This window comes from Meles meles, chromosome 5, assembly GCF_922984935.1.
Source record: "Meles meles chromosome 5, mMelMel3.1 paternal haplotype, whole genome shotgun sequence".
Taxonomy (NCBI): domain Eukaryota; kingdom Metazoa; phylum Chordata; class Mammalia; order Carnivora; family Mustelidae; genus Meles; species Meles meles.
In genome coordinates, this window is record NC_060070.1 from 3,179,962 (window position 1) to 3,197,880 (window position 17,919).

The 17,919-nt window shown below is 53.4% G+C and overlaps 1 protein-coding gene across 1 annotated transcript in view; it reads left to right on the forward strand.

Annotated features, from left to right (window-relative positions):
• The first annotated feature begins 2,498 nt into the window (after nt 1-2,498).
• The window catches only part of PDE10A (phosphodiesterase 10A), a 573,461-nt gene continuing 558,040 nt past the window's right edge, over nt 2,499-17,919 (forward strand). The window contains exon 1 of the mRNA XM_046006911.1: nt 2,499-3,092. Within this exon, the coding sequence (XP_045862867.1) occupies nt 3,071-3,092 (22 nt within the window). The 5' untranslated portion in view covers nt 2,499-3,070. The remainder of the gene's footprint in view (nt 3,093-17,919) is intronic.

Here is a 17,919-nt window from a genome sequence, read left to right on the forward strand (position 1 = left end):
GAGCGCCCTGGCTGCTGTGTGGCCCCAGCGGGGGGGGGGGGGGGGGGGGGCTGGGTGAGGAGGAGCCAACAAGCCCTGCAGGAGGCCGTAGAGTTGGGGTCCTGCCAGGGGGTGGTAAGAGACACTTGTTTAGGGGCGGAGACTCTGCTGACAGAGGGAAGGTGAGGAAAGGAGAAACCCGAGTCCGTGTCGCTCCAACATATTTGGTGTCGGGGCAACAGGAATTGAAACGCCCATTCCCTGCGGTGCGAAAGGCAGCAGCAAGAGCAGGTTTGGGGCGAAGGTGACATCAGGAACCCAGTTACAGCCCAGATAGGTTTCTGATGTCTTCTAGGCACCCAGGTGGAGGTGTGATTCAGACTGGGATCCAGACGTTCGGGGAGAGGCCTGAGCCACATACATTAGTGACAGCGGCTTGTGTATTCAGCTAGGACTTCACCAGGAGGCTGAGTGAGAGCTTGGGGCAGCGGGGGTGTGTGTGGGGGGAGACAGGTGGTGAGAGACAGGGGGTGGCTGGGGGTCGGTCCTGTCGTGCAAGGGGAGGAAGCTGGGGAGCTCCCAGATTCAACACGGGGGGCGGGGGCAGGGAATGGGCCAGAGAGGTGGGCGGCTGTTTCTGGGAGTGTGAGAGCTGGAGAGCTCAGAGAAGGATGTGGTTATAGGAAGGACACATGAACCCTGCCCGGTGTGGCTGGCTCTCACAGCCAGATGAGGACACAGATTCCCCCATGTCAGGAACAAAATCCCCCACCGTGGGGCCGGTGGCCCTGGGTGAGAGGGCAGTTTAGCCAAGCGGCTGCAGCAGAACTCTTAGGACAGTCTTACCGGGGTTGGCTCCGGGGCTAGCGGGAGGAGAGAGACCCACAGCCTCTCCAGCAAGGGCTGTTGGTTGTGACCAGGAGAGAGCCTGGGTGGGGGAGGGACAAGAGGGGCTCGAGGATGGTTTTCTCCCAGGAGAACCCAGGTGTGTGTTGAGCAGCCCACCTGCACACGACTTAGGATGACTTAGGGGACACGGAGGAGGGCGGTGAAGGCGTTTCCTCTACTAGCAAGAGGGTCTGGGGTCCTGTGTCCGAGCGGAAGGGAGGCCTTCTGCCCAGCGGGAGCCCCTGGGAGAAGGCTGTGTGGCTGGCAGCTTTATAACCTTCTCTGTCCCGCTGGGCGGAAGCTGCCTCTGAAGGGCCGTGAGCTCTGGCACCGTACTTTGGGCGCCTGCTGTCCCCCACCCCCAGCTTGCAGGTTTCAGGGTAGCCAAAGGGTTCAGGTTCACTTCAGCCACATGTGTGTCCTGAGTCTTATGGGAAACCCCCGCGGGGTGCAGGGCATCTCAGAACTCAGTCCTTCGCGTTCCCGGGCGCAGTGCCCAGCGAAGGGGGGGCACGGCGTCCCCTCCCCCCGCCCCCCGTCGTCATGGGCCTAGCCCTCCTGCGGCTCCTCGCCACAGCGCCTGGAGGACGTGAGCCCACGGATTCCCGGGAGTCTGGCTCAGCTAGGGAGCAGCCCGCCGGCCCCACCCCCGCACCCGCACCCCGCACCCCCACCCAGGCGCCCGCGCCCCTCGCGGCTCGGAGAGGCGGGTGAGCCGGTTTGAGTTGCCAGCGGTGCGCAGAGGAAGGCGACACCGTCGGCCCCAGCCACTGCCCTGAGCCACGTGGCCCCTCCTTCCACCCCCGCTCCCGTGTTGCTATGGGTCCGGGTGGCAGACAGGCCCTGGCCGGTTCCCCAGCCCCGCTCTCCGCCTCTCTCCGCGCGGGGGTTGCGCACGGCTCCGCTCTCCTGTTTTCCTGCTTGCGTTACACGGGGGAAAAGACCCCTGGGCTTGGAGGGCGGGAGAGGGCAGGCGCCTGGTCTTTTTAGGGTAGTCTCTGGGGGTCCCCCCGCCCCCGCCCCAAGGCGAGGCTGCTCGTCCCCGCATGGGAGGAGCGCCCCCCCCCCGCAGGCGTGACAGCCTCGCAGAGCGGTGGTCCCCGCGCGCGGGCGTCCATCCATTCACTGCGACTCTGAGCCCTGAGGCTCGGACGGAATCTATGAATGGGGAGAGGCGAGCGCAGCGACGTCTGCTGCCCCTCCCCGCTTCCCCGCCCCCTCCTCCGCCTCCCTCCAGCCCGAGCAACCAGATACTAAGTGACAAGGGGCCGGGGCGGGGGACACTGCGGGGGCGTGCGGGAGGGGACGCGAGCCTGGCTGGAGACAGCACTATTTATACACTCCGGGGCTCCAGGACAAAGAGGGCAGAGCGGAGTCCCCCGCCCCCCAACCCCAGAGCCTCCCCGGCCCCTCCCCAGCGGCTTTGATTTCATCACCGCCCCCCTCCCCGGGGCGGGCTGGCAGGTGCGGGGGTGGGAGCCGTCTCCGCGCTCCCGCGGAGCCAAAGGTCCGGCGGCTGACGTCGGAGCGCCCGCTCCTGTCAATGAACGGCAGCGGCCGCCTGGGGACTCATCTGGCAACGAGGCTACAGACGTCATCCCCTCCTGCTGGACGCGGGGGGTGTCCGAGCCGCAGCTCCGGCTTAAAGGAAAACTCTCCAAGTTCCAGGCAGCCAGGGAGAGTCGTTGCTGAGAGCTCATGCACCCCAAATGCCCAGTGTGCGCGGCACACGGGCGGGCACACGCGCGTGCACACTCGCGCACACGCGCGCGCACACTCGCACTGCTGTTCTCCATGGATGTGCGGGTCCAAACTTGCGGCCGCGGGGAGGATGAGCTGAATCGGACCGGTCTTCATTGGCGCCTGGAGCGCTCGACGCGGCTTCCCTGGAGACCCCCAGGGGGAGAAAGGGAGGGAAAGAAGAGTGTCACACTCGGGTCACAGTTGTCTCCCCTTGTCTGAGAAGGTCGGCGCGAGTTCCGGGGGGCCCGAGGCTTTGGAATATGCCTGCGGAGCGGAGCGGAAGCGAGCGTTCTTGGAGAGTCCCGAACTTGGGCCACCGGCCTCGCCTGGCAACTTGCTTTGCGCAGTTCTCAATGGAGCCCTGGACCCCCGTGCTCCTGGCCGGTTGGCTTCTTTCTTCCTCTTTTCCCCCCTCTCTTTTTTAAACGTACGAACTTGAAATGAAGCCGAGAGCCGACCCATGCTTCAGCACACTTTGGCGGGTAAGTTGATAGTTGCTTTTACCTATTATTTAACCCTTCGGAGTCCAGAAAAACTTAATTCCAATCTTTTCCCCAACTTTCCCCCGTCATTTCCGTCCTTCCTTTCTGGCATTACAAAGGGGTGTGTGTGTGTGTGTGTGTGTGTGTGTGTGTGTGTGTGTGGTTTAGGGACATGACTGCTCTGGAGGAGGGCTGGCTAGTGGGATTTTGGAAGAAGAAACCTGAGTCTGTAAGGCTCCAAGGGCTACCCTGGAGGGAGGGAGACTGCAGCCAACCCCAGCCCTGAGCGCTTGCCTCAGTGCTGCTGCCGGACCCCAGTGTGCGGCTCCAAGTTCCCGGGGAAGGCTGCCCTCCAGCTGCAAACCGCATCCGCGGGGCGGCTGGCCCGGCAGGTGCTTGGTGAAGAGGCCAAGAGAAGCTGCTGGTGCCCTCAGCCCCTTCCTTGCTCCCTTCTTGGCTTCCCTCCCAAGTTCTGGATGGGGGCAAGATCCCCCTCCTCCTCTCCCCACCCCTCACCTCTGACGCCCCCCAACCCCCACCTCTCCCAACTCCTTTCGCAAAAGCCTACATGATGTCATGGGGAGGAGGGTTCCGAGTGTCCAGCACCTGAAGGCATCACCGGACTGCATTCTGCAGCATTTTATTTTCTTCCTTCCACCCAGTTTTCCTTGCAATCCATTGAAAACATCCTCCACCAAACCTCACAAGCAGTGCTCCCCAGAACCCCACTCCTGCAGGAACAGACAGGGCCAGGGGTCCCAATACGGAGCATCCGACCTCACCCCTCCCAGACGAGGAGGAAAATCAGCGGAGGGGCCCAAGGAGCCTCTCGTCCCTGGGTTCTGAGCTCTCCTCCCCTCGCAGCTTACCCTTCCCCTGGAGAGAAGAAGAGGAAGGAGGAAGGAGGGAGCGTAGCCTGCGCCGGCAGCCCCCTAGACGTAGGGCAGCTCTGGGGAACAGGGTGCAGGATCTCTGTGCCCGTCCCAGCCTCCAGCCTTCCCTGCCTCTCCGGAGGGCCTGCCCTCCATCTCCCTCCCTGGTCTCTACTCCCCACCCCTTCCGTCCTCGCTCACTCCCTTCCACCTAACCCCACCTTCGCTCTCCTCTCAGAGGGGGGAGGGCCGGGGGTGGGGAAAGAAACCCCCAAAGCCCCAGCCCCGGGCAGAGAGATGTCGAAGAAACGCAAAGCCCTCGAGGGTGGAGGAGGTGGAGAGTGCCCGAGCCCAGAGGAGGAGCCCACTGCCTGGTCTGGGGGCCGCGGCCGCCAGGAGCAAGGTAGGGGGAGGGGGAGGAGGAGAGGGAAAAGGAGGGGCCGGGAAGCCTTTTGGAGTTGGGATCCTCTGCAGGAATGCTCTAGCTGGTCTTCCTGGCCGCTTCCCCTGTCGAGGCAACTTAGGTAGACTTCCCCCCACCCCACAAATGGCATGTTACTGCTGTCTTCAGGAGATTGGGGGTAGGGGGAACGAGCTGATCCAGCCGGTGCTGGAGACCCAGATCTGGGAGAACTTGAAGCTGTGTGGGGAGAAAGGGAAGGTGGGGTGGGATGGGAGCCGAGCCAGGAAGAAGCCAGGGAGGTGTGGAGTGGGGGCTGCTGACCATTTCCTGGTCCTCTGCCTGCCTTGCTGTCCTGTGCACTGGGGTGACAGACCGGCCTCGGCAAGTATGGGCAGCATTGCTGTCTGGGTGCCGGACACCTGTGCCCAGAGGGTGGGATGCCAGCGCTGCCCCCCTAGTGCCTGTGGTTGGTGAGGGACTGAGGGATGGCAGGGAGGAAGCTGCCTTCTCCCTTGCTTCTCCAATCCAGGGATGCTCAGGGTTGCGTCATGTTGAATCCTCTGCACAGCCAGGCTCTTTGCGTCCTCCTGAAGTTGGAGGGGAGGTTGGAAGCAAATCTGGGGATGTGTTGTGATTCCAAGGAGAGCTGCTGTGATGAGAGCAGTGAGGTGCTCCTTTCCCCAGAATGATACCAAGGAAAAAGTGAGGATGGGAAATTTCCTATGGAAACAAAAGTAATACCTGAGTATCTGATTTCCACATCAAAGAAACCCAAACAGACACCTTTTATTTCACTGAGAGCACTGTGGATTTGGTTAAAGGTAGGCCTGAAGGAACCAGTCAAGCTTCTCCTGGGCTGTCATGAAAAGACAAAGGAAAAATGACTGGGATGCAAATGTTGTGCTGTTGGTTAAGCCCTGGAGAAGGAGGTGGAAGGACTCGTGGGGGAGGGGTGGGGATCCGGATCCAGGCCAGTGGAAGAGTTGTTCTGAGCCATCGCTTGCCTTTCCAGAACCCAGCCTTGGGGTCTTGGTTGGTGACAGTGCAGGTCTGAGCAGAGCACCGGGAGACACGGGCGTGCGTCTCCAAAATGGAGTCATGGCTCTTCTGCCTTGACGTCATAAGAAACCCAAAGTCACCAAGTCCTTCCTGCACACGAGACATGAATCTCTGTGTCCACTGGGAACCGTTTGCAAGGCTCGTGTGCACATCAAAGCAAAGGTTAGGTGTTGGCTGTCCTTGGACAGTGCATTTTGGATTCGATAGAGATAGATGAGGGCAATGCTGTCCGCCTACCTAGAAACAGGTTGTATGTTAGTGACTGCCCGTGTTTTGACTTTATTTGCTCAGGTAGGATCCTAGAACAAAAGTCAGTTCATTTCTTCAATCAATTTCACTGGGAAAATGGCATTTGGCAAGAAATTCAAATATTGCAAGTGGCTTTATCTGATTGGTATTTTTCCATCTGGGAAGAACAGTTTGGTATCACCATGAGTATGGGACACATTTGTGGCTCTATCTCTGGCGTGTGGCTTTGACCTGAGGGTCGCTCTCAAAGATGCATACCGTGTTCTTCTGCTCAAGCAACTGGTGAAGTCTTTGGGAACTGATGTCATTATCATGGTTAATAACAACAAGGGGCCGCATTAGGGCCTTTTAATAATTAATGAATACATGACTTCCGGTTATAAAAGAAAAAAGAATTGTATTTTAACAGACCTATCTCCTCTTTTTTTTGTGGAAATGCATGGTATGAGAACTTAAAAAGGGAAGCTCCGGAGGTCCCGTACTAATCGTAGCTAACTAATTTGCACATTCCCCCATGCAGCAGGGCCGGCCGAGGATATTGTGCAAGTCAGGATAGGAGGCAGTGAGTCCCTCTATCTATATTCTTCAGAAATTCTAATAATTTCGAAATGGCTTGTTGTACACATTGGTTTTGTTCTAGAGCTTGCAAATGTCTAATGATTTCACTGTATCCTTTGTATCTGGCAAATAAAAATGCCACTTGGTAATCGCCTGTAAGGATGTAACTGTAGAAACCATTAAGACTGTAAACACTTAACCACTGTATGAAGACGAATGCATTTCTTTGGGAAATGGTAGCCAGGGGCAGGGTGTCCCGCAGGGGCAGCAGAACATCTCTGTGCATGTGGCCAGGCGAATGGTGGCGCACACCGCGACCAGGGGAGACGGGAGGCCAGGTGAGACCTGGTGTGTGAGAGCCCCTGGTGGTTCTGCTCACGCAGCCCCACACGTGACCGAGGACCTGGGTCTCCTCCACCTCCTCACGTCAGGGCTGCTCTTGTCTTTCCTCTGGGTCCCTCAGCCGGACTTGGCCGTTTGTGTGCTTAAGAACGGACGAGGTGTTCACGTCGGTCTTGCTGGCCTGGACTGTCAGAAGGGGCTTCTTTTAAGTTCTGGTGACTTGGAAGGCCAATGTGTTTATTCCTTTTAACCATTGAAAGTATATTATAGTGTGTATTAAATTAAGGCAATTGGAAATTAAATTTCAGCGGTAGTCATTGATTATAAGACCATCTGTCAGCAGGTTGGCTTGATCCAAAGTTTTAAATAGCTGATCGGCGTACAGGCTACCTGGAGGGAGTATGGTGGGAGCTTGGAACCTCGGAACAAAGGTCCATCGTGCCTTTTCATGTCCTCAGCCTCCTCCAGTCTATGCCGGGGTGCACGCGGTGCCCAGTCACGGCTGGCGGGCATTCACTCCACGTGGATACCTTCCGGCTATGGTGTCGTAACGGCTGCTGTCCCCTTTCCAGTTTCTCTTCAGGAGATGTCGTATGGGGATGAAGGTAAGGTCATACCTGGGTCACTGTGAACTGTGAACACACATGGATGGTTTTGGTTTTCTCCCCGACAGTGATCGTTCCATCTTATTTCGTTTAGCTGAGTAAAGAGGAAGAGGAAGTGCGTTGTCCCAACTTTGGCGGAACATTTCTTTGGATGTCCATTGAAATTATCTGTCACGTGTGCGTGCATGCGTGTGTGTGTGTGTGTGTGTGTGTAAAGTCACAGCCGGCATAGCGTCCCCTCATGGGTCCCAGCTGAGTCCAACACGTGTTCAGATTATACTGATGAAAGATAGTTGCATAAAATGTTCCACTTACAAAGATTTTGTCTTTACCACTAAGAGGGGTTTGGCCAATGACAATGCGGGCCCCAGTTTCTCTTTCGCTCAGCTTCTCCTTTTCTTGGTTGCTTTGAACTTGGACACAAGAGCATGTCCAGTACTCAGTTAGCTGTGAAGATGGTGGCTCTGTCGAAGGCTGCGTGGGGAGAGTCTCTGAGGAAAACACTGAAGAATTTTATTGATGGATCTTATTCCCCGAGAAAATACTCCAATGTTTTCTACTCTTCACTTTCTCATCATGGGAGTCCCTTCTTGAGGAATTATTATTGACTTGGGTGCTGGTTTGACCACAAGACACGTCGTTAGCGCCGTGCACTGAAACGTGGTGGAAAGCCCAGTTTCCCCACAGCCTCACTCTGGTGCAAAGTCTGCTCTCCTGGCCTGTCCATCTTCCCGCCCATTCCCTGGTTCTTGTGTATTGTTTCACTCTTATTTCTTTTGGGACGACTTTTGAATGAAGATGATGTCTGTCGTTCATTATGACATGCCATACATTTAATGAGTGTTTTAAAAATAAGCAGTTTCTATTTTTGAGGGAATTGGCTAAGATCCCATCTAATGCAGTGTTCCAGATTCCTGCTTCGACCGAGTGCCCTGAAGGGGAGCCTCTGTTTGGAGGGTTGCTGGGGCAGGTCTGGGTAGGAGCTACGACCTACTCACGGTTCACATTCCCCAGACATCCTGAGCTGCCAGGACACTGGCTACGGGTAGCCATTCCTTCCTCCCATCAGTGAGTGCCCGGAGCAAGCCTGTGGCTTCCTACAGCTGTGTGTCTCTTTGACATCAGCGGCTTCTGAGTTCTGTGGCTTCCCTGTGTTATTAATGGGTCCTTGGTTTGGAGAACATTCTATGCCTCTAAAACTCATTTCAGGTAAATATCTAGATTCTTAACTGACTTACATCTCCCTGACCCCCTCCCCCCACACCAGTCAGAATGATTTTTTCCGAACAGATTAATTTTTTTTAATAATTGACTACATTGCTTTGTTATTATGAAAAACATCTTTTAAGGATGATTTATAATCATTAACATAGAAGAGAGGGCATGACCTCTGGAGGAAGACCTGATGTCGAAGAACATTCTTACGAGGGGCACCTGGGTGGCTCAGTGGGTTAAGCCTCTGCCTTCAGCTCAGGTCATGATCTCAGGGTCCTGAGATCGAGCCCACATCGGGCTCTCTGCTCAGCGGGAGCCTGCTTCCCTCCCTCTCTCCCTCTCTCTCTGGCTGCCTCTCTGCCTACTTGTGATCCCTCTCTCCCTCTGTCAAATAAATAAATAAAACCTTAAAAAAATAAAAAAAAACATTCTTACGAAGTTTGAGAGCAAAGAGCTACAACTTGGGTGTTTTTGTCATTCTGTTGGCTTCTCTGGCTCCCACCAGAAGGGCCGTTGCTGTGTGGGGCGCCAGAGACGCTGCAGGAGAGAGGGGAGTTTAGGGAAAGAAACACACGAGGATGGAGAGCAAGAGTCCGAGAGTTCTCACAGTCAGACCAGAAAGGAAATTACACGTGAATGGAAAACAAAAGGCTCTCTGTCGTGTGTCTCCTGGTTGGCCCATAACTTCACAACCTCTAAGACTCGGTTGTGTTGGTGTGAAGAAGTAGACAGATCGCACTGGACCGCAGACCCCGTGGAAACTCACTGCGGGGGTGTGTGTCTGCGATGGTGGAGGCTCCATGTCCCACCCGTAAGCAATACTCACTGTGTTCGCAGTTCACTGTGGCTTCATGACGAGCCTCGAGGATACGGGGAAGAATGATTTGTCGTAACATACAAGGAAAATCCAGAACCCACTAATAATATGTTAAGACAATCTGTCCCACTCCCTGCTGGCTACGAAGCTCTTTTCTTGCCCGTTTCCTCCAGGCTTCGTTATTCAGTCGGGGTCTGATTGTCAGGTTTCTGAAGTCGCTGTTATTTAATTGTCCAAAATGCAATACAGAAAAATTTCGAAGAGGAACTGAAGTGTTGCCAATGACAGGATTTCATGAAGTCCCTGAGAGTGATGCTGGGACAGGGCCACTTCTGTGCGAAGCCACTGGAAATGAGCGAGACTCTTGGCAGAAGGAGGGTCTGGTGTCCGCACGACCACGATTCTGTGCCATCCGATTCTATGGAGACCATCTTTGCGGTAAGCGCTGCAGCTTCTAAGTGCTGGCCACATGGGCTCCTTGGGAACAGGCACGGCCTTGGGGTCACTGTGGGGATGGGGCCTCACTCATAGGATAAAACGCTATCTGAGAGTTTCTTATTTTGCTGACTGTTGTTTTATGGTCTGCCTATACCTGGAATATATTTTTGATAAAGGCAGAAACATTTTCTTCCTTCCTTCCTTCCTTCCTTCCTTCCTTCCTCCCTCTCTCTATCTCTGTCTTTTTCTTTTTCTTCCTCCCTCCCTCCCTCCCTTCCTTCCTTCCTTATTTTTACTATGTACTTCTAGTAGTTAGGAGTTAGAGTAAAGCCCGGCAATATTAATCTCTGTGAATATTTGCTGACTGAATGTGGGAATGGATGATCGCACTCCCCTTTCAATGGAACTTTCCTGTAGATGTAGGACGCACAGAGGTATTACAGAAAACCGCTAAGGCAGACTTTAAGAGGAGCCTCTAGATGGACTCCGTGCCCCCGGCTGTCCCTGCTTTGGTACGCCTGTGTTGTGAGGCCCCTCTCAGTGACAAGTAATGAAATCCAAAGAGAAGGAAGTACAGAGGAGGGGTTTTTCAGGAAGGTTCTGGAGCAGCGCATGGACTTGAGGGACAGCCATAGGTAGAGTGCTGGGACCCACAGCCTGGGCTCAACTCTTTCTCCTGCCTCATCCATTCCCCCAGAAAATAAGCCAACACCAGGTCAGATCCTTACAACCCAGAGCAGCGACACCTGCTAGCCCAGACGAAATACCCCAAAGACAGAATTTCCCATTCTTGCAGAATGCGGTGGGGCACGGTCTCTTATAAGCACTGCATCAAACAAGATATGCCCCCCCAAGAGAGACAGACAGCCCCCCTCCTCCCCGTCTCCCATCAGGAAATCACCAGCACTCCTTTTATTCTTTAGTAAAATTTAGCATGAATGCTCTGCTTTGGCACGACGGTCTGCCACCCCGGGGTCCCAAGGGAGACCCCGGGAGCTCAGAGAAGCTCCAGTGGTATGTCAGCTGAAAACTGCGACACATCGGTAAGCCCTGATATCCGGGTTCACCCTTCCTTCCTTCCAGGTTCCCCCTTTCAGCTACATGGACAAGAACTTTCTGTGAGGGTTTATGGAGCTTCCTCTTCCGAGAGATCCTTTCTCCATTTGGTGTCTCGTTATGGAAACCGTAAACATCCGGGGAGTCCCGGCTACATCTCTGCCTCCTCCGTGAAGCCGGGGACACCTCCGCCAGGGAGACCCGGGTCTTGGAGCTCTGAGTGGTGTCCTCCGCTTGCCACGAGTTCAGTGTGCATGAGGATCCGTTCAGTGGTTCCTGGACCCCTCTTTCCCCCATTGGCCTGAAGGAGTCTAGAGAAAAGGGGCATGTTACAGACACATGGTGTAGTCAATAGACCACTAAGTCATCACTGGTCCAGCGTGTACGCGGGGGCAGGGGAGGGCGGACAACGTGGAGAAACAGAGCCTCACGTGTGTGCATTGATGAGAAGCTCCATCCTGGTTACCAGGGACGGTCTCTGCCTCGTGTGGGAATCAATTAAAAAATTACCAGCAACTTTGATGGCGTTATTTAAGAATAATTTTGTAATTAATAGACTGAATCACAAGGTGCTTTGGAGGCGATAGAAAATGTAAGGATAAGGCTTGTTTTGCTTCAACAACATCGTTACAAGGTGGGGTATCAATAAGCAAAAATGCTTCAGTTCGCCAGGAAGCTCTGTCTTGTTGAAGAAGGACATTGACGCGACGTCCAAGAGGTTATGGGTTGTGATGAAGAACAGCCACCTTGCATGAACGATCGCGTTGTTGTATTTACAAGGCGCGCCAAGTCATTCCACATGTATTTGGATATTTTGGGGGAAGTTCCGTCCCCACCGGGCCGGCTGTCGCTGCGTCAGGGACTCTGCCGCTCTGTCCCACCCTCCCGTGCGCTGCACGAACCTTTGGATGCCCAGAACTTGGCTGTTTCTTCAGAACGTTGCATGCTTCTTTCCTTCTTTTTAAAGACAGTAAGCTTTGTTAATGTAGTACATTCCCGAGTCAACCTTAACTAAGTGCAGTAAACCTGCTTTTTATCTTTCGCTCATAAACCATGTGCAAAAGAGCTGTAGCCTTTCGGAATGGCCTCAACAGTGTTTCTGAGATGGTGGGTAGTAACCTATTTGTGAGTCATGACATCTATTTTTAGTGAGTCCCAACCAGATTTCTAAAAACTGAATGGAATGGGGGAGAAGGCGAAGAGAGGATGAGTGGGAGGGAAGGGGGAAGGGGCCGGTGTGGGGGGTGGTGGGATGGGGGAGGCAGAGGAGAGGAGGGGAGGGCAGAGGCGGGGGAGAGTGGGGAGGAGGAGAAGGGAGGAGGCAAAGGGGTCAGAGCGAACTCAGCAGACTGGGGAGGTGCTATGTAGGGACATGTGTGTATTTGGTCTGTCGTAGAATTCATTTCCCACGGTGAGTTGAAAGGGTAGCGAAATCGGGGGTCTGGCCGTGTTTGGCAGCTGTCTGGGTGACAGTGGTCCTGTGATGCCAAATTATCGTGGCCTCTTGGTGAAAAACGATACATTGAAGCAAATCTCTTTGGATCAAGGAGCCTTTCCCTCCGGCTCTGTGCTCAGGAATGTGTTGCCACGGTGGACCCTGCAAGGCCTCCCGCCGCTGGCTTGTCGGGTCACAGGTCACAGGTCACAGCTCTGACGGGGCAGCCCTGCCCCCAGCCCCTTCCAGGCCAGCGCCTGGGTTGTGCCCCTGAGCCTTGGCTCCCCAGCTGGATTGCAGAACACGTGAAGAGAACGATCGAGTCTTCATTCCTGTTTTCCCTCCAGGAAGGAGCTCAGAGAGGGTTGTCAACAGACGACTTGACTTTACGTGCGTGGCTGAGGCCCGAACACACCTGTGCGGTGGATCCCGCAGGGTGAGGCGGGAGGAGAGGCGCTGGAGGACAGATGGGAAGGAAGGTCCACGCTTGGGGTCCCTGGCAGGGCGGCGGCTGGCTGCGGGGAGCTGGGAGGGCTCAGCGGGAGCCCCTCTCCCTCCTGGCACACAGTCAGTCCTCCGGGCAGGGAGAGTCCTTGTTTCCCCGCGGCTCCATCAGTGAGAGGAACAGCGTGTGCTCCGCCTACCACCGCAGAACGGAAAGCTCGCTCCGCTTTGACAGATCACTTCTGTGTGCTTGGAAGTTTTCACGTCTCATTCTCAATCTGTATGTGCTTGGCCGGTATTTTCTTTCTTTCTGTCTTTCAAGCCAGATTCTTTAAGGTCTCTACTGACACGGAGCATAGCTTTTCATCCCCTCAGAGCCCAGGAGGCTGGACTTAGTCCCCCTGCCCCCATCTGTGCCTCGGTCGGCGCACTGGCAGGCACAATTTGCTATTTCATACTTAACCATGTTTAAAGTTAAGCGCAGTGGGTGCGTACAGTTCTTCACCTCTCCCCTTCCCCTGTGAAATCGCACGAGTCTAGATCGGATAGGGAACGATGTAAAATAATGAAGTGAATCAAGAGATAATGTTGGGGCTATGCCAATATGCGGGAATGAACGCCAAGTCATCTTTGGAAATGCTGGGTAAGGCCATGGCGTTCAGAACGCAGGTCCGATGATTCAAACTTCCCAGTTCTCTTCTTAAAACTAGAGGCAGTCAGTTACTATTGTTTTACACCCTTGCCACTCAACTTGGTTCTTAACTGATGAGTCGCCATTAACAATCTGGTCTTAGTATGGCTGGAGAGAGAGAGAGAGAGAGAGAAGAGGAAATAAGAAGTTTCCCATCACACAGTCTCACGTCCACTGTGCGCAAAGCAGCCCCCCCACCCCCTCGAGGGCTGGTAGGCAAGAGCGCGTGTTTCCAGCCCCTAAGGAATTTACAGTCTTTGCAGGAGATAAGAATGCGTTTCACGAGCCATTAAGCAAGTGGCTTCATGGAAGCCATCCAAAGGGCCATAGAGGCTCACTCTGAAAGGGAGTGAGCCATTTCTCGTGGCTGAGTTGAGCTGAATCACCTTGACATGTCCATGAGGCAGCGAAGAGCCATTCCTCGTTCCTCGTGCGCGAGCCTTCAGGTTAACACCGGAGACCATGCCTCGGCCTTTCCCCTTCGTTGAGAAGAGATTTCTTTAGGGCAGCTTTCGCTGCACTCAGTAAGGACCACGGAACACTCTTCTTCGGATCCTGTTTCCTTCAGTGGGCTCTCTTTGCAGCTGCAATTTTTTTAAGTTTATTTTTGAATTAAAAGAAAATGTAGTTTGTAAACATTGAAAAGACACAATAGGTGTATGTTTTCTTTCATGTTTTCTTTTAAGGAGGAGTTCTCACTCCTCTTCATTATAGATCCTGCCGTTTCCTCTAACTTTATTCTTTAAAAAGCTTATCCTTTTTTTTTAAATTGCTCTTGTAAGTGGAATTATTTTTCCCCATTAATTTTTTTAGACTAGTTTCTTGTCTATGGTGAACGCTATGGATATTTTTATTTTTATAAACTGCTTTTTAAATCTTGACATGATCTCAGACTTACAGAAAAGTTGCAAGTACAGTAGAACGGTCTTGTTGTTTTCGGGAGCCGTGACCCTGAGTAAGTTCTTCAGTGTGCACTTCCTAAGTCCAAATCAGACCGACCATGGGTCCATTGCTCCCATCCAGTCCCCAAACCCCACCGCGCTTTGCCAGGAGTTCTAACAGCATCCTTAGTAACAAGGGATCGGTCCAGAGCCAGCCGTGACACCTGTCCTTTCCCTGCTTCTGAGCAGTAAGGTGCTCGGATCCATTCCTTTCCTCTGCAAAAGTTCCATTATTCCCTTGTTCGGTGGTATGAACCTGGACTCTGGCTGGTTGTGACACGTGACGGCCACTGTGTAGTTTGAAGCTCAGATCGTCCCAGACTGGGCGAGTGTGAGCTCCTTCGAGGTAGCTTCTGAGTCTTTGGACAAATATCTCAGTCGGGATGTCTTTCTCTGTGTCTCCCTATGTAGAAAGGCCGAGACATACCCATGCATATGAGCGCGTTCACATCTGTGATTTTTTGTGTATTTTTCTATTCAAAACCAGGAGGTCATACCAACTCTACTTTTCTAATCCACTGTTCCAGGGTTCATTCTAGATGTTTCCTTTCTCACTCTCTTCTCTGATCGTGAGAAACCTGGCAGGCTTTGCGTACCTCTCTGCCACCCGAGGAACTTTCTCCCCTCATTGCCTCCACGACTCCCTCGTGTGGACACTCTCCTTGTACATCCGGGTGTGACACGAAGATCTGGTCCAGCACGATGCTGCCCTTGGCCTTGGCTGAGTTCCTGTCTGGTCCCGTCTGATGGCCCAAGGACAGAGTTGTTTGGGAAGGGGAAGAACAGAAAGCGAGGGGCAGAGGATGTCTGCGTGCTGACTTCTTAGGTCCTTTATACTTGCTCTTCCGATGATCTCTTCAAGCGCCTCTGGTAACCAGTTACAAATAGTGGTGATTTGACCTTCCCTCTCCAAACGTGGTACCTCTTATCTTCATCAGCGCCGTTGCCCGATGCACGGGAATACCATGAAACAGTAACAGTGATGGAGATGTTGCGGGGTTCCTTTCTCTAAGTGCTGACCTTTGGGAAGAGACAGGACACCTCACCAGCATGATTGCTCCTCAGTAAAAGCCTGGCCCCGTCGTGCACCTGTCCCCAGCCGCGGGCGGGATTCCCACCAACTGTAAGACTCCCCGCGCGGTCTGTGAGGTCCTGTGTGCTCCGGCTTCACCTCCTTCCCCAGCCTTGCCTCAGGGCTTTTGGGAACAGTGGCATCAGGAATGGACATTGGATATAGAATTTTTGTCAAATGACTTTCTACCTCCTATAGATAGATTCATGTGATTTTTTACTTTTGATCTGTTAATTGTTGAAAACATTTTAAAGCTCCCCATTCACTAGGAAGCTCCCGATTAAGTACAACTGAGATTCTCCCCACCACTTGGTCAGGCCGAGTGACTCAGGGAATCCCACGAATGGATTGTCCTCGCTTCCCTGCGCTGCCTCTCGGTCCTGCTCTCCCTGTCTGGCTCCTCACCATGGTGAACCCCTTAGCGGGGCATGTCCAATTCTGCTCCTTCTTGGCCAGAAAAATGATCGGTATCTTTGGTGGATTTTCTGGAAATGCCTTTGGTTTCAACAGGGCTGCTGTGACAGAGGGTTATTCTGATAGACCCGACCACTCATTTGGGCGTGTTCGGAAGACTTTCTGCACGCTCCGTCGGCGTGAGCGGCTCCATCCCACACACCCTGATAGGTCTGACCTGGATGTTTTATGAAGTACGAGGACGCATTTGTTTTAATTAAACCTGATTTTCATGCCTGTACACCCTGTACGTACCCCACGACTTTCACGCCTCGTGGCGAGCCATCGTTGCCGTGCGTGTTCTTCTGATCCCTTCTTCCCCACTACGTCCCAGCTACGTCTGCTCTCCCCTCTGCGTCGTTCCTACTGGGTTAGGGACGTTGTCACAGATCAACCCACTTGGTGTCAACCTTTTTGTGCCACTTTCCTGTAGGTTTTGGATGATTCCTATTCTCTGAGCCCACGTGGTCTTCTACTCTGGGATTTCTCTGCCGCAGGCTCCAGCCTCTGTCCACACCAGGATTCCCGTATGCACACTTAGTATTCATGTACGTCTCGTGTGTTTGGGGAAGGTTAGCAGAGTATAATTCAGGGGAAGGCTATTGTGAAACCGGGCAGGAGACAGAGTTTGTGGGGAAAACAGCCGCCCACCTACTTACACATTTAATGAAACATGGGGATCATTTCAGCTGTGCACAAATGCGTGAAACCTGGTTAGATACTAGGAGGGTAACACCTGAGTGACCGCTAGGCTGTCTGCCAGCCAAAGCTAGATGCTGGGACCAGTCATTAAAATAGAGGTGTCTTTTATCTGGGGAAACACCCCGATCTCTCTTTCTTCTGCCCTTCATCTCTCTGCCATGCCACAGGGTGTCCGACCCTAGAGGAAGGTTAGGGCCAGCCCAGGAAGGTCTCCCATCTCCGTTTTTCTAGACTTGCGGGATCTGCCTCCACAGCTCTACCCAGCGCCACGCCCCACGTGCAAGCCCGTGTGTCTGCACCGGCACTTCCACCCCGGACTCGCCGAAGCGCCGTTTATCTCGTGTCTGCTCAGATCGGCTTCTCCGCTGAGCCCTGCCAGCACACGCCCGCACCATTCACCAGGTCCCCAACCCAGAAACCTGGGTCCTTCATGACCGTTGTATGAATTCTACCTCCTTAGCCCCTCCGTCTTCAAGGCACTTACACCTGCCCCGCTGCTGCTGTCCCAGTTCTGTCCCTCATCATCTCTCCCTTGGAAGACTCGGGTCCCAGCTTGGGTTCTCATGCTTCTCCTGTGCTCCTTGAACTGTCGGACAGAGTGTTCTAACATAAAACACGTCCCTGTTATGGCCTTGTCGAACCCTGCGGTGGCTGGTGTCCAGGGTCAAGTTTGGCAGAAAGGTCCTTCATTTGCCTGTCCTTGCCTCACTGCTCACCACCTCATGTTTCTCACTCACCGTGTTTCAGAGCTCTGGACTCCGGCGCCAGCTCTCGGTTCCGTCCATCTCTTCATCTGCCTGGAGAACTTGTCCCATCAGTGGCCACGGAAACAGCTTCTCCTTTAGGACAAGTTTCTTAATTTCCTCAAGCAAAGGCTTTCACTCCTTCCCGTGCATTACCAGTGTACCTAGCACATTCTTCTCATTATTGCATGAGTTGAAATAAATGCTGAAGAAATATTTCAGCTGTATTTCATTTACACATCCGTCTGGTGATTATTTGTATCCATGGTTGTTCCCCTTCTAACTTGGGCAGGGCTTGATAATGGGGACCATGTCCCCTTGTGCCCAACACAGCGGCTGGTACACAGTAAGTGTGCTGGGCATCTCTGGTGATGGGGGGGGGGGTCACAGCTAGTCTTGTGGCAAATTCTAGCATTACTCAAGTGGAGTTGGCTTGACATTTAAAGAAAAATCATGAGTATTTCAGACATATTATGCCCAGATTTTGTCCCTTTGTTTTAAAAGCACGTGTTAGCGGCACCTGGATGGCTCAGCCGAAGATTGCGCAACTCTTGATCTCAGGGTCATGACTTTGAGCCTCACATTGGAGGTAGAGATTACATAATAAAATAAAATCTTAAAAAATAATAAAAGCATGTGGTAAAACTGGTGATGAGAGAAAACAGAATGAAAAAAAAAAACAGATTTAAAGAGAAATTAGGGCCCATGAGAATAAAAAACCTCCTGGACCTT